The following is a 12919-nucleotide window of genomic DNA, read 5'->3' as shown; positions in this document are numbered from 1 at the left end:
CTGGGTCTGGGTTTTTCTGGTTTATGGAATTACCATCCAGGCTGGAAAGTCAGCTTAACCGCAACAGTACTTTCAGCAGCATCTCAACCATTTTGAAAAAGTCCAAAAAATGAAGTGAATCTCCAGGTTTTACTGCCTCTCTTCACCTTATTGACCCCAAATGAATCCCTTGCATTATTGCTGATGACTAAAAACTCTGTATAGGGACTGTCGTTGCTGTGTGTCATCGGGTCAACTCCCACTCTCAGCCACTCCATGGGGCTTTCCTGGCCATAATCTTTGCGGGAGCAGATTGCCGGGCCTTTCTCCTGCAGAAACCCGGGTGGGTTCACACCTGAAGAATCAATCATCTATCCCTACCTTTTCTTCAAAGAATTTTTTCCTTAATTTGGCATCTTTGGGTGGTACGGTTTTCCTCAGGTTTCGGTACCATTTTCTAACAATATGTCCTCTCCAATAGGCTTGGATTCTAAAACACAGACATTTGAAAATAAGGAAGCTGTGATGATTTTATTTTAAAGGTATTTCTGTACCTAATGTAAGTCAGGTGCTGTGCAAGCCAGTGGGGAAACACAGGGCCACAAGGATGGACAAAATCTCTCTATCTTTTTAAAACGAGTTATTATTAGCTTGGTTTCTAACAATGTACTTTTATGTTACCGTGGAGTTTTGCCTAATTAGGCACTGGAATCGTGGTGGATTCGCAGAGGCAACTCTTACCTTGTGGCGCACTTGACTTTGAATAACCGGGCTCCATCATGAATCACTCTGGTTTGATACTGGTTTTTTCTACAGAGAGGGCAGGTTTTTTTATTTGTGAACTTTTCAAAAGCCTGAAGGCATGCCTGAAGAAAAACATTTCACTTAAAATTTTATGAGTAATTACTTATAAACATTTTTATGTCTAATGTAATTACAGTGTTCTTTTCTCTCATAATTATGAGACTAAGTCCAATTTAGATTATGAAGTGGCAAAGTTTCACCAGATGTTAACACCTTCCTCATGAAACCTGTTCCAAAAACGATATTTTACAAGAATACACATGCAGATACATCAAAAACCTCTGAAACCAACTAGTGTAAAGGTGAGTCACCCTTGTGTGTAAGACTCACGCGCAGTTAGATCGCCTGCACTAAGCTGTCATTCACTTTGATGTACACTGTTAGCAACAATCTGCTATACAAACATTTGTGGTTCTCTCGTCACATAAAATTCACGATTTTAAAAACAGGATGAATTGTACTGTAGCCTATAGTCATGTTTCTAACTATAAATGGTGCTTTGGATAAAATAAATGGCACTTTTTAGGAGACTTTCAAACAAATAAGAGTGGGCTGGATTTCTGTAGGTTACAGGGGTGATGTACTACACGAGTTAAAACAGCATTTACTTACTCTGTGAAATACATGGGAACATGAAAGCAGCACCTGTTCATAAGAAAACAAGAAAAAAACGCTTGAAGTTTAAATTCATTTAAAAGAGAAGCACGTAGATGAATTAATTACAAGAAAAATTCTGAGTTCTTCAAAGGTAAGCTGTGTTGTTTCTTTTGAAAAATTAAGAGTTGATTAATAACCTTGATATTTATATTAGTGCTTAAGCACAACTATATAATCTAAACAGGAAACACTAAGTTAACAATAATCTAAAACATTAAGTAAACACGTGGAGTTTGATACAAAGCTACTAAAATGAGTCTATATTTAAAAATGAAACAGTTAAGAAATCGATGTATCTCCTGGGTAGATAACATGAAAAAAAAAAGATAACATGAGTGAGTGCAAATTGGGGGTGGAGGGGGGGAAAAGACTTAGGACTAGGGGGACGTGGGGACGCTAAGAGGAGGAAGCAAGAAAATGCTTTGTTCAACCAAATCACACTGTTTTTTTAATCACAGTTTTATTAAGATGTAATTCTGACACTGCTAAATTTAAATAGCATAAATTAAGAAGCCATAGGAATCACTTTTGTTTTTCAAATGCAGCGATAGTGTGCACGCAAGAAAACTTCACCTTTCTGTGACCCAAAGTCCCCACCAAATAGTGATGTTCTCGGCTGTGACAAAAGACAGAAGCTTAGACTGAATTAAAGAAAAAGGTATTTGGTTCTGAGTGAGGGAAGAACCAAGGAAGGAGTGAAGCCAGAACAACCAGTGTGTGCTATTGAGCTGGGAAAAACAAAGGGTCAATGGCTAGCAGCCCGCTAAAGGAAAAAGCTTTCAGCTACAGGGGCTTTTTTTCCTTCTCTCAAGAGAAGAAAGTTAAGGAAACTTGTGGGACTCAGGAAGGGGTGGGGGTGGACAAAGGCATTTTTCTCAGGAATCTTACTTTAATGAGTGCATTCTTTAACACTCCCTGCTTAAGACTTAAATCTCAGATCTACTTAGGCAGTCTGATTTTGGTAAATCTTTCCAGTTCTAAAACCTGCTTTCATGCAATCCACACTTTTTTCTTAAATGAGAAGAAACAGTAGAATAAAAATAGAACTCAGAAAGTTCAAAATCCTTTTTTGAAACTTATTGCCAACAATAAGTCTAAATTGGATAAACTCCGCAATATGGATCCTTTTTTATTATTGCCATTTAATCTAATACCAGTCGTTTGTATACTCAATCACTCGTTCTTTATAATCTTTCAAAGCATTTTATTAAAAACAGATTATTTGACAATCTATATTGAATAACATTATATTCTGTATATTTGAATATTGCCAGAATGCTCCTTAGAAGCAAGGATGGCCAGACTTCATCTTACATTTGGACATGTTGTCAGGAGGGACCAGTCCCTGGAGAGGGACATCATGCTTGGTAAAGTAGAGGGCCAGTGAAGAAGAGGAAGACCCTCAGTGAGATGGGTTGACACAGTGGCTGCAAACATAGTAATGATTGTGAAGATGGCGCAGGACCAGGCAGTATTTCCTTCTGTTGTACATAGGGTTGTTATGAGTCGGAACCGACTTGATATGACACCTAACAACAACACATTTAAAATAATATACTTTTAAATGTCCATTAAGATTTGCTATTGGCACACATTGTCTGACATAGCAAAAATAAATTATAAATCCGTGGTAAGTACACTAAAAATGTCCTAGAAAAAAAAAATGTCCTAGAAGTTAGGATTAAATTCTAACTGGACTCTACCATAATGTTCTCAGTTGTCCTACTCTGACCACTTGAATTATTCATTTCCTCAACTGTTAAATGGTTATAATACCTCCTCAGGTATAAAAAAAATATATGAGATTAATTGAAACCATCCTAAAATCATAAATGTCGGGAAAATACCAACTTTCATTATAATTAAGGAAAAATCTAAAAAAGGGAATGATAACTAGAAATGCAATTTATTTTGCATTACTCTTTGTTGGCAATAAGTTTCAATATTCTATTGAGAATAGTGTATCTCTACAACTAACCAAAAGTAACAGAATTTAGTGAGAGATGTATTTAAAAAATTCAGTGGAAGAAATATTAAGCAGGATGCATTTTGATTCCCCCTTAAGATATTCAACTTTAAGTTCTCATTCTTCATATAAACAATCAGGCTAAATATTTATAGTATAATTAATAAAACAGTTGCTAAGGCCCAGAAGATCCCTTGTAGCTTTATTAATTCTCTGCTATACTACAACACTGTATTATTCTAGATGGCAATTCTTTTGTTTAAAGGTTAAAATCTTTCTAAAATACCCAACTTTCCAATATGTCAGACTAGGTCCTGATAGAGAACTAGAATGCGACTACATTTAAAATAGTGAATTCGAAATAGTTAAAAAAACAAATGTTTTATGATTGTGACCTTACTTACTACCGATGAAACTTAATAAAACAAATTAAGGTTGAGGGTTCATGTGCCAGGGTAGTGAGTAAAGCCTGAGGTTCCCAGGCTACGAAGCCTAAGCCTAGTTTTAACTATATTTGCTGTATTTTTTCAGCAAATATCAGAGTGCCTGCTATGTAGCAAGCACACTTACATATTGGGGGAAATCGCTCTAGGGCAACCATTAAAAATAATTATTAAAAATAATACCAAGAATATAAGTGTCTCTAACTTCCAGGAGATTACAATTCAGTTAAATTGACAAAATATATATAGAAAAACACCTCTGACATGGATTATATATTATCTGTAAATTCAGGTCAATGCCACCAATCTTACTATGGGAAAACTTCACAAATAAAAATAAAAATTAAGAGATTTTATTTTTCTTAAGGATTCTTCTACAAATTCTTTGGAGGTATCTAGCTTTTTCTTTTCTTCTATGATCCTAATTCACAAAACACCTTTTTTTGTGTGTTTGTCTTAAGTCAATTCTTTTTTTTTTTTTAATTTTTATTGTGCTTTAAGTGAAAGTTTACAAATCAAGTTGGACTATCATACAAAAATTTATAAACACCTTGCTATATACTCCTACACTCTCCTCCTAATGACACAGCACACTCCTTCCCTCCACTGTTTTTGTATCCATTCGGTCAGCTTCTGACCCCCTCTACCCACTCATCTGCCCATCAGACAGGAGATGCCAATCATGTGTCTACTTGATCCAAAAAGCTTGTTCTTCACCAGTATCACTGTCTATCCCATAAAAAAACCATAGGCTAGTCCAATCCCCGTCAGAACAGTTGGCTTTGGGAATGGTTCCTGTCTTGGGCTAACAGAAGGTCTGGGGACCATGACCTCCGGGGTCCTTCTAGTCTCAGTCAGACCATTAAGTCTGGTCTTTTTATGAGAATCTGGGGTCTGCAACGCACTGCTCTCCTGCTCCCTCAGGGGTTCTCTGTTGTGTTCCCTGTCAGGACAGTCATCAGTTGTAGCTGGGCACCATCTAGTTCTTCTGGTCTCAGGCTGATGCAGTCTCTGGTTCATGTGGCCCTTTCTGTGTCTTGGGCTCATAATTACCTTGTGTCTTTGGTGTTCTTCATTCTCCTTTGCTCCAGGTGGGTTGAGACCAATTGATGCATCTTAGACAGCTGCTTGCTAGCATTTAAGACACCAGCCACCACTCTCCAAAGTGGGATGCAGAATGTTTTCTTAATAGATTTTATTATGTCAATTGACTTAGATGTCCCCTGAAACCATGGCCCCAAACTGCTGCCCCTGCTACGCTGGCCTTTGGAGCAGTTTATTCAGGAAACTTCTCTGCTTTTGGTTTAGCCCAGTTGTGCTGACCCCGCCTGTATTGTGTGTTGTCTTTCCCTTCACCTAAAATACTGCTTATCTACTATCTAATTAGTGAAAACACCTCTCCCTCCCTTTCCCTACCCCCCTCGTAAGCATCAAAGAATATTTACTTCTCTGTTTAAACTATTTCCCCAATTCTTATAATAGTGGTCTTATACAATATTTGTCCTTTCACAGCTGACTAATTTCACTCAGCATGCCTTCCAGATTCTTCCATGTTATGAAATGTTTCAGGGATTCATCATTGTTCTCTATTGATGTGTAGTATTCCATTGTGTAAATATGCCATAATTTACTTATCCATTCATCTGTTGATGGGCACCTTGGTTGAGTCCATCTTTTTGCTATTGTAAACAGTGCTGCAGTGAACATGGGTGTGCATATATCTGTTCATGTAAAGGCTCTTATTTCTCTAGGATATATTCCAAGGAGAGGGATTGCAGGAGCATATGGTAGTTCTATTTCTAGCTTTTTAAAGAAAGTGCTGAATCAATTTCCAAAGTGGTTGTACCATTTTACATTCCCACCAGCAGTGTGTAAGTGTTCCAGTCTCTCCAAAACCTCTCCAACATTTACTATTTTGTGTTTTTTGGATTAATGCCAGCCTTGTTGGAGTGAGATGGAATCTCATTGTAATTTTGATTTGTATTTCTCTAATGGCTAATGATGGTGAGCATTTCCTCACGTATCTGTTAGCTACCTGAATGTCTGTCTTCTTTAGTGAAGTGTTTGTTCATATCCTTTGTCCATTTTTTTTACTGGGTTATTTGTCTTTTTGTAGTTGAGTTTTTGCAGGATCATGTAGATTTTTAGAGATCAGATGCTGATCGGAAATGTCATAGATAAAAACTTTTTCCCAGTCTGTAAGTAATCTTTTTACTCTTTTGGTGAAGTCTTTGGATGAGCACAGGTGTTTGATTCTTAGGAGCTCCCAGTTATGTGATTTCTCTTCGGCATTTTCAGGAATGTTTTCTATTCTGTTTATGCCATGTATTAAGGTTCCTAAACGTCCCTATTTTTTCTTCCATGGTCTTTATCGTTTTAGACTTTATGTTTAGGTCTTTGATCCATTTTGAGTTAGTTTTTGTGCACGGTCTGAGGTATGGGTTTTATTTCATTTTTTTGCAGATGGATATCCAGTTATGCCAGCACCATTTGTTAAAAAGACTGTCTTTTCCCCAGTTAACTGACACTGGGCCTTTGTCAAATATCAGCTGCTCATAAGTGGATGGCTTTATGTCTGGATTCTCAATTCTGTTCCACTGGTCTATGTATCTGTTGCTGTACCGGTATCAGGCTGTTTTGACTACTGTGGCAGTATAATAGGTTCTAAAAGCAGGTAGAGTGAGGCCTCCCACTTTGTTCTTCTTTTTCAGTAATGCTTTAACTTATCCGGGGCTTCTTTCCCTTCCATATGAAGTTGGTGATTTGTTTCTCCATCTCATTAGAAAATGTCACTGGAATTTGGATTGGAATTGCATTGTATATATATGGCTTTTGGTAGAACAGACATTTTTACAATGTTAAGTCTTCCTATCCATGAGGAAGGTATGTTTTTCCACTTATGTAGGTGTCTTTTGGTTTCTTGCAGTAGTGCCTTGTAGTTTTTTTTTGTAGAGGTCTTTTAGGCTTCTTGTTAGGCTTCTTGTTAGATTCATGCCTAAGTATTTTATCTTCTTAGGGGCTACTGTGAATGGTATTGATTTGGTGATTGCCTCTTCGATGTTCTTTTTGTTTGTGTAGAGGAATCCAATGGATTTTTGTATGTTTATCTTGTAACCTGATACTCTGCTGAACTCTTCTATTAGTTTCAGTAGTTTTTTTGAGGATTTTTTAGGGTTTTCTGCGTATCAGATCATGTCATCTGCAAAGAGAGATACTTTCACTTCTTCCTTACCAATCTGGATGTGCTTTATTACTTATGTAGCCTAATTGCTCCGTCTAGGACATCCAGCACAGTGTTGAGTAAGCGTGGTGATAAAGGACATCCTTGTTTGGTTCCCATTCTCAAGGGGAAGGCTTTCAGGCTCTCTCCATGTAGGGTGATGTTGGCTGTTGGCTTTGTATAAATGCCCTTCATTATGTTGAGGAATTTTCCTTCTATTCCGATTTTGCTGAGAGTTTTTATCATGAATCGGTGTTGAACTTTGTCAAATGCCTTTTCTGCATCAATTGATAAAATCATGTGGTTCTTGTCTTTTATTTATATGATGGATTACATTGTTTTTCTAATGTTGAGCCATCCTTGCATACCTGGTATGAATCCCACTTGGTCATGGTGAATTTTTTTTTTTTTTTTGATATGTTGTTGAGTTCTGTTGGCTAGAATTTTGTTGAGGATTTTTGCATCCAAGTTCATGAGGGATATAGGTCTGTAATTTTCTTTTTTGTGGTGTCTTTAGCTGGTTTTGGTATCAGGGATAGGCTGGCTTCATAGAATGAGTTTGGGAGTACTCCGTCCTTTTCTATGTTCTGAAATAGCTTTAGTAGTAGTGGTGTTAATTCTTCTCTGAAAGTTTGATAGAACTCTGCAGTGAAGCCATCCGGGCCAGGGTTTTTTTTTTTGTTGTTGTTGTTGGGAGTTTTTTGATTACCTTTTCAATCTCTTCTTTTGTCATGGGTCTCTTTAGTTGTTCTACCTCTGTTTGTATTAGTTTAGGTAGGTAGTGTTTCTAGGAATTCATCCATTTCAAGGTTTTCAAATTTGCTAGAGTACAATTTTTCATAGTAATCTGATGTGATTCTTTTCATTTCAGTTGGGTCTGTTGTGATATGGTCCATCTTATTTCTTATTTGGGTTGTTTCCTGTATTTCTTTAGTCAGTCTGGCCAATAGTTTATCAATTTTGTTATTTTTTTCAAAGAACCAGCCTTTGGTCGTTAACTCTTTGAATTGTTTTTCTGTTTTCTAATTCATTTAATTCTGCTCTAATTTTTATTTTCTTCTGGTGCCTAACGGTTTCTTTCGTTGCTCTCACTCTATTTGTTCAAGTTGTAGAGACAGTTCTTTGATTTTGGCTCTTCTTTTCTATGTGTGTATTTATTGGTATAAATTGACCTCTGAGCACTGCTTCCGCTGTGTCCGAAAGGTTCTGATAGGAAGTGTTTTCATTCTTATTGGATTCTATGAATTTCTTTATTCCATTCTTAATGTCTTCTATAACTCAGTCTTTTTTGAGCAGGGTATTGTGCAGTTTCCAAGTGTTTGATTTCTTTTCCCTGGTTTTTCTGTTATTGATTTCTACTTTTATGGCCTTACGGTCAGAAAAGATGCTTTGTAATATTTCGATGTTTTGGATTCTGCAAAGGCTTGCTTTATGACCTAATATGTGGTCTATTCTAGAAAATGTTCCATGTGCACTAGAAAAGAAAGTATACTTGGCAGCCATTGGGTGGAGTGTTCTGTATATGTCTATAAGATTGACTTGGTTGATTGTGGCATTTAGATCTTCCGTGTCTTTGAGTTTCTTCCTTGATGACCTGTCCTTCACCGAAAGTGGTGTGTTTAAGACTCCTATTATAATCGTGGATGTGTATCTCCCTTTTCAATGACGTTAGAGTTTGTTTTATGTATCTTGAAGCCCTGTCGTTGGGTGTGTAAACGTTTATATGGTTATGTCCTCCTGGTAAATTGTCCCTTTAATCATTATGTAGTGTCCTTCCTTATCCTTTATGATGGATTTCACTTTAAAGTCTATTTTGTCAGATATTAATATTGCCACTCCTGCTCTTTTTTGATTGTTGTTTGCTTGATATATTTTTTCCATTCTTGTGTTTTTGTTTGTGTCTTTAAGTCTAAGGTATTCCTCTTGTATGCAGCATATAGATGGATCATGTTTTTGTATCCATTTTGCCACTCAGTGTAATTTGTCCGTTTACATCCATTGTAATTATGGATAGGTATGAGTTTAGTGCTAAGTAGTTTATCTTTATATATTGTCTTTTCCTCATAAGTAGTTGTTGTTGATTTTGTTTCTACTCTCTATTTTTTTTCTTGTATTTTGTTTTGATGAGTAGGATAGTTAGTCTCCCTTATGGTTACCTTAATATTTACCCCTAAAAGTTTCAACCTAACTTTTATTTCTTTATATCCCCTTGTCTTCCTCTTCATATGAAAGATCTCTGACTACATTTCTTAGTCCTTCTCTATTATTTTAATGTTGTCTTCTTTTACATGATGACATCAGTGTTTCCCTGTTTTGAGCAGGTTTTTAACCTTCATTTATTTTTGTGATTTCCCGGTCTGGGTTAACATCTGATTGCTCTGTCCAGTGTTCTAGTCTTGGGTTGATACCTGGTATTGTTGATTTTCTAACCAAAGTACTCCCTTTAGTATTTCTTGTAGTTTTGGTTTGTTTTTTATGAATTCCCTAAACTTCTGTTTATCTGGAAATGTCCTAATTTCACCTTCAAATTTGAGAGACAGTTTTGCTGGATATATGATTCTTGGTTGGCACTTTTTTCCTTCAGTGCTTTAGACAAGTCATCCCATTGCCATCTTGCCTCTACAGTTTCTGTCCAGTAGTCCAAGCTTATTCTTATTGACTGTCCTTTGTAGGTGACTTTTCGTTTATGCCTAGCTGCTCTTAAAATTCTCTCTTTATCTTTGGTTTTGGCAAGTTTGATTATAATATGTCTTGCTGACTTTGTTTTAAAATCTACCTTATGTGGAGTTTGATGAGCATCTTGGACTGGTATCTTCTCATCCTTCATGATATTAGGGAAGTTTTCCACCAACATGTCTTCAACAATTCTCTCTGTATTTTCTGTTATCCCTCCCTGTTCTGGTACTTCAATCACTTGTAAGGTTACTGCTCTTGATAGAGTCCCACATGATTCTTAAGGTTCTTCATTTTTTTAAATTCTTTTATCTGATTTTTATTCAAATATATTGCTGCCAAGTGCTTTATCTTCAAGTGCACCAATTCTGCCTTCCACTTGCTCGATTCTGCTCCTCTTTCTGTTGGGTTGTCTAATTCTGTAATTTTATTGTTAATCTGAATTTCTGATTGCTGTCTCTCTATGGATTCTTGCAGCTTATTAAATTTTTCATTGTTTTTGAATAACCTTTTTTATTTCTTAGACTGTTTTATCTGTGTGTTCATTGGCTTGTTCTGCATATTGCCCAATCTGCTTCCTGATGTCTTTAAGAGTTCTGTATATTAAACTTTTGTATTCTGCATTCGGTAATTCCAGAAAGGCACCTTCATCCAGAAGATCCTTTGATTCTGTTTTGAGAGCTTGTTGAAGCAATCATGGTCTGTTTGTTTCTGTGGTTTGATACTGACTGTTGTCTCCAAGTCATTGATAAGTTATTGTATTAGTTTATTTTATGTTTGCTTACTGTATCCTAGTTTCTTGTTTTATTTTGATATGCCCAAATGCTTTGCTTCAGTGAGCTAGCTTGATCATTTTCACCTTTGAAGCTTTGATGTCCTGTCACCAGATGGCTAGAGCTGTTATCAGGTATATGAGCTTATGAGTCCATTCATTTTTCTTGTGTGGATTCAGCTCAGGTGTCCAGGTAGCAGGTCATCAAGTGTGTGGTACAGGCTTTGTCCTACTGTCTTAGAGGGGCAGGCATGTTTGGTGTAGGTACCAGTATGTGGTTCCAGCAGGGGGTCATGCTCTGAACAAGGCAGGGGGCTGAGAAATGTCCCCAGAGTGTCTCTGAGGGAAGCTTGTCCTTGTTCCCTAGAGCATACTGGTGGGTGGGTTCTGCGGACGGGCCATGAGCACCCAGTGCTTTTGGTTGTAAGGACTGGGAGGTACCAGTTATCCTTGGACCGCTGTACTGGGTGGCTGGGTGACCTGAGTGGAGCCACCAGTCCTTATGCTCCTGATGTGGGTGAGGACCCTGTTTAATACACCAGGTGGTATGAAATATCAAACACCCACCTCTCCACTGCCAGCTTAAACAGTTGCAGTCTGCCAGCAAGGGTCTATTCTCCTGAACAGGCCCACACAGGTCCATGCAGGCGGAAAGGCATTCAAAGTCTACAGACCATTTATGCCTGGACAGAAGCTGCTTCTCTCCTGAGCTCCCCAGGTTAGTGGAGCTGGCAAATTATCTTTTCCCGCTGTTGTGAATTTATTCCTTCTTCAAGTCTGGAAGCACGGCTCGGGGCACTCAAATGGGCCTATCTCAGGCCCAGGGAAATCAACAGCCACAGAAGCCAGCTTAGAGGGCGGGGGGCATGGTAAAATATACACAAGTACTTAGCTTTTGCCGAGAGCGCCGTCTTCTCTGGGTCTGGAGGTGTGAGTAGGCTATGTGGCTGGCTGCTTCTACCTGAGGAAACTGAGGCCGAATGCTATCAGCAATTCAGGTCCGGTAACGCCTCTCCACTTCAGAACCGATTCTTCCTTCCCCTGATACTCATTCCGTTTTCTAACTTTGCCTTTGGTGTTCAGGGCTCCTAGCTTGTCATAAATAAAATCATTTCACTTGATTATTCAGGTCTTTGTTGTAAGAGGGATCGCTGGAAGCATCTGGCTATTCCACCATCTTGGCCCTGCCTCTCACAAAACAATGTAAAAATTACTTTTGTTTTCTTCCTGCCTGCCCGGGGATAAAAGTGGTTCTCTGCCTTCTCTTATCAGTTGCTTCCTTCACTTTTCAACTGTTTAAGGCTAGTGGAATGGAATAATTTCTTTTGTACTTGAAAATTAATATGATTTGGCAAATAAAACTGTTTCATGAGGGTTTTTTGCTCTTTCTCACACACACTTTAATTAATGGAGAGGAAAATGGATGGATTTAAGGGTCACATAGGAGGACGAAACTGGAAAAAAGAAGCCTGGGATCTTAAGCTCCAAATCAGTGCCTAGTCACTAGAAAACAGCTCCATTAAACTCATTTAGCTGATCTTCATGATAAACACCTGAGGATGAAGTTCAAACTCTTCTTTACAGATTGGGCACGGATGCAGAGAATCCCCTTGCATGATGGATCTTTGTTTCACTTTTTCCCATTCCTCTGTTGATAGTGGCAATGGAGGAGGTTCAAACAGACCCAACTTCTGTGCTAAAGTTGAAATAATACAAAATATAAGTTAAAATCTATTTTAGAGTATGGCAAAAAAAAAAGCCCCAGAACCAAATCTGTTGCCGTCAAGTCGATTCTGACTCATAGCAACCTTATAAGACAGAGTAGAACTGCCCCATAGAGTTTCCAAGGAGAGCCTGGTGGATTCGAACTGCTGACCTTTTGATTAGCAGTTTAACTCTTAACCACTACACCACCAGGGTTTCCTAGACTAGAATATGGTATACATGTATAATGTTAACGACATTATTTTGCATACAAATATTAAAGCAATACATTTATATCACATAATTACTTTATTTCAAAATATATAGATCGCTGCTTTTCTGTGGAACAGTAGAAGTCAGTGATAATGCCTTACATTTACAGTAATGTTTTATGTTTTCATTTACAAGGGATTTTCCCATATCTTATTTCATTTTCACAATAGTTCTATAAGACACGCAGGATTAATATTCAATTTTTTTTTTGTAATACTTTGGGGTATTGATACGCAGTTTATTTCAGTGTACACTCTTTATTTGCTTCTTGTATTTATCACCTTATTATAGTTCCAGTTTTTGACATTGCTCTTTCCTTAATACGTTAAACCCTAAGCATATCTATTTTATTTTAAGTTTTCAAGTTCTAGTTTATTTATTTATTTAAATAATTTTTATTGTGCTTTAAGTGAAAGTTTACAAATCAG

The 12919-nt window shown here is 37.4% G+C and overlaps 1 protein-coding gene across 2 annotated transcripts in view; it reads right to left on the bottom strand.

Moving 5' to 3' along the window:
- The window catches only part of RNF32 (ring finger protein 32), a 58672-nt gene that overhangs the window by 25382 nt on the left and 20371 nt on the right, over positions 1 to 12919 (bottom strand). For both annotated transcript variants that reach the window (XM_064275124.1, XM_064275125.1), the window contains exons 3-6: positions 12068 to 12210; positions 1396 to 1428; positions 721 to 845; positions 361 to 469 (exon numbers count right to left, since the gene is read on the bottom strand). In XM_064275124.1, the coding sequence (XP_064131194.1) occupies positions 361 to 469; positions 721 to 845; positions 1396 to 1428; positions 12068 to 12210 (410 nt within the window). The remainder of the gene's footprint in view (positions 1 to 360; positions 470 to 720; positions 846 to 1395; positions 1429 to 12067; positions 12211 to 12919) is intronic.

The sequence above is a fragment of the Loxodonta africana genome, chromosome 22, assembly GCF_030014295.1.
Source record: "Loxodonta africana isolate mLoxAfr1 chromosome 22, mLoxAfr1.hap2, whole genome shotgun sequence".
Classification (NCBI taxonomy): domain Eukaryota; kingdom Metazoa; phylum Chordata; class Mammalia; order Proboscidea; family Elephantidae; genus Loxodonta; species Loxodonta africana.
The sequence above is the reverse complement of the archived record's forward strand: the minus strand, read 5'-3'. Positions and strand labels throughout refer to the sequence as shown.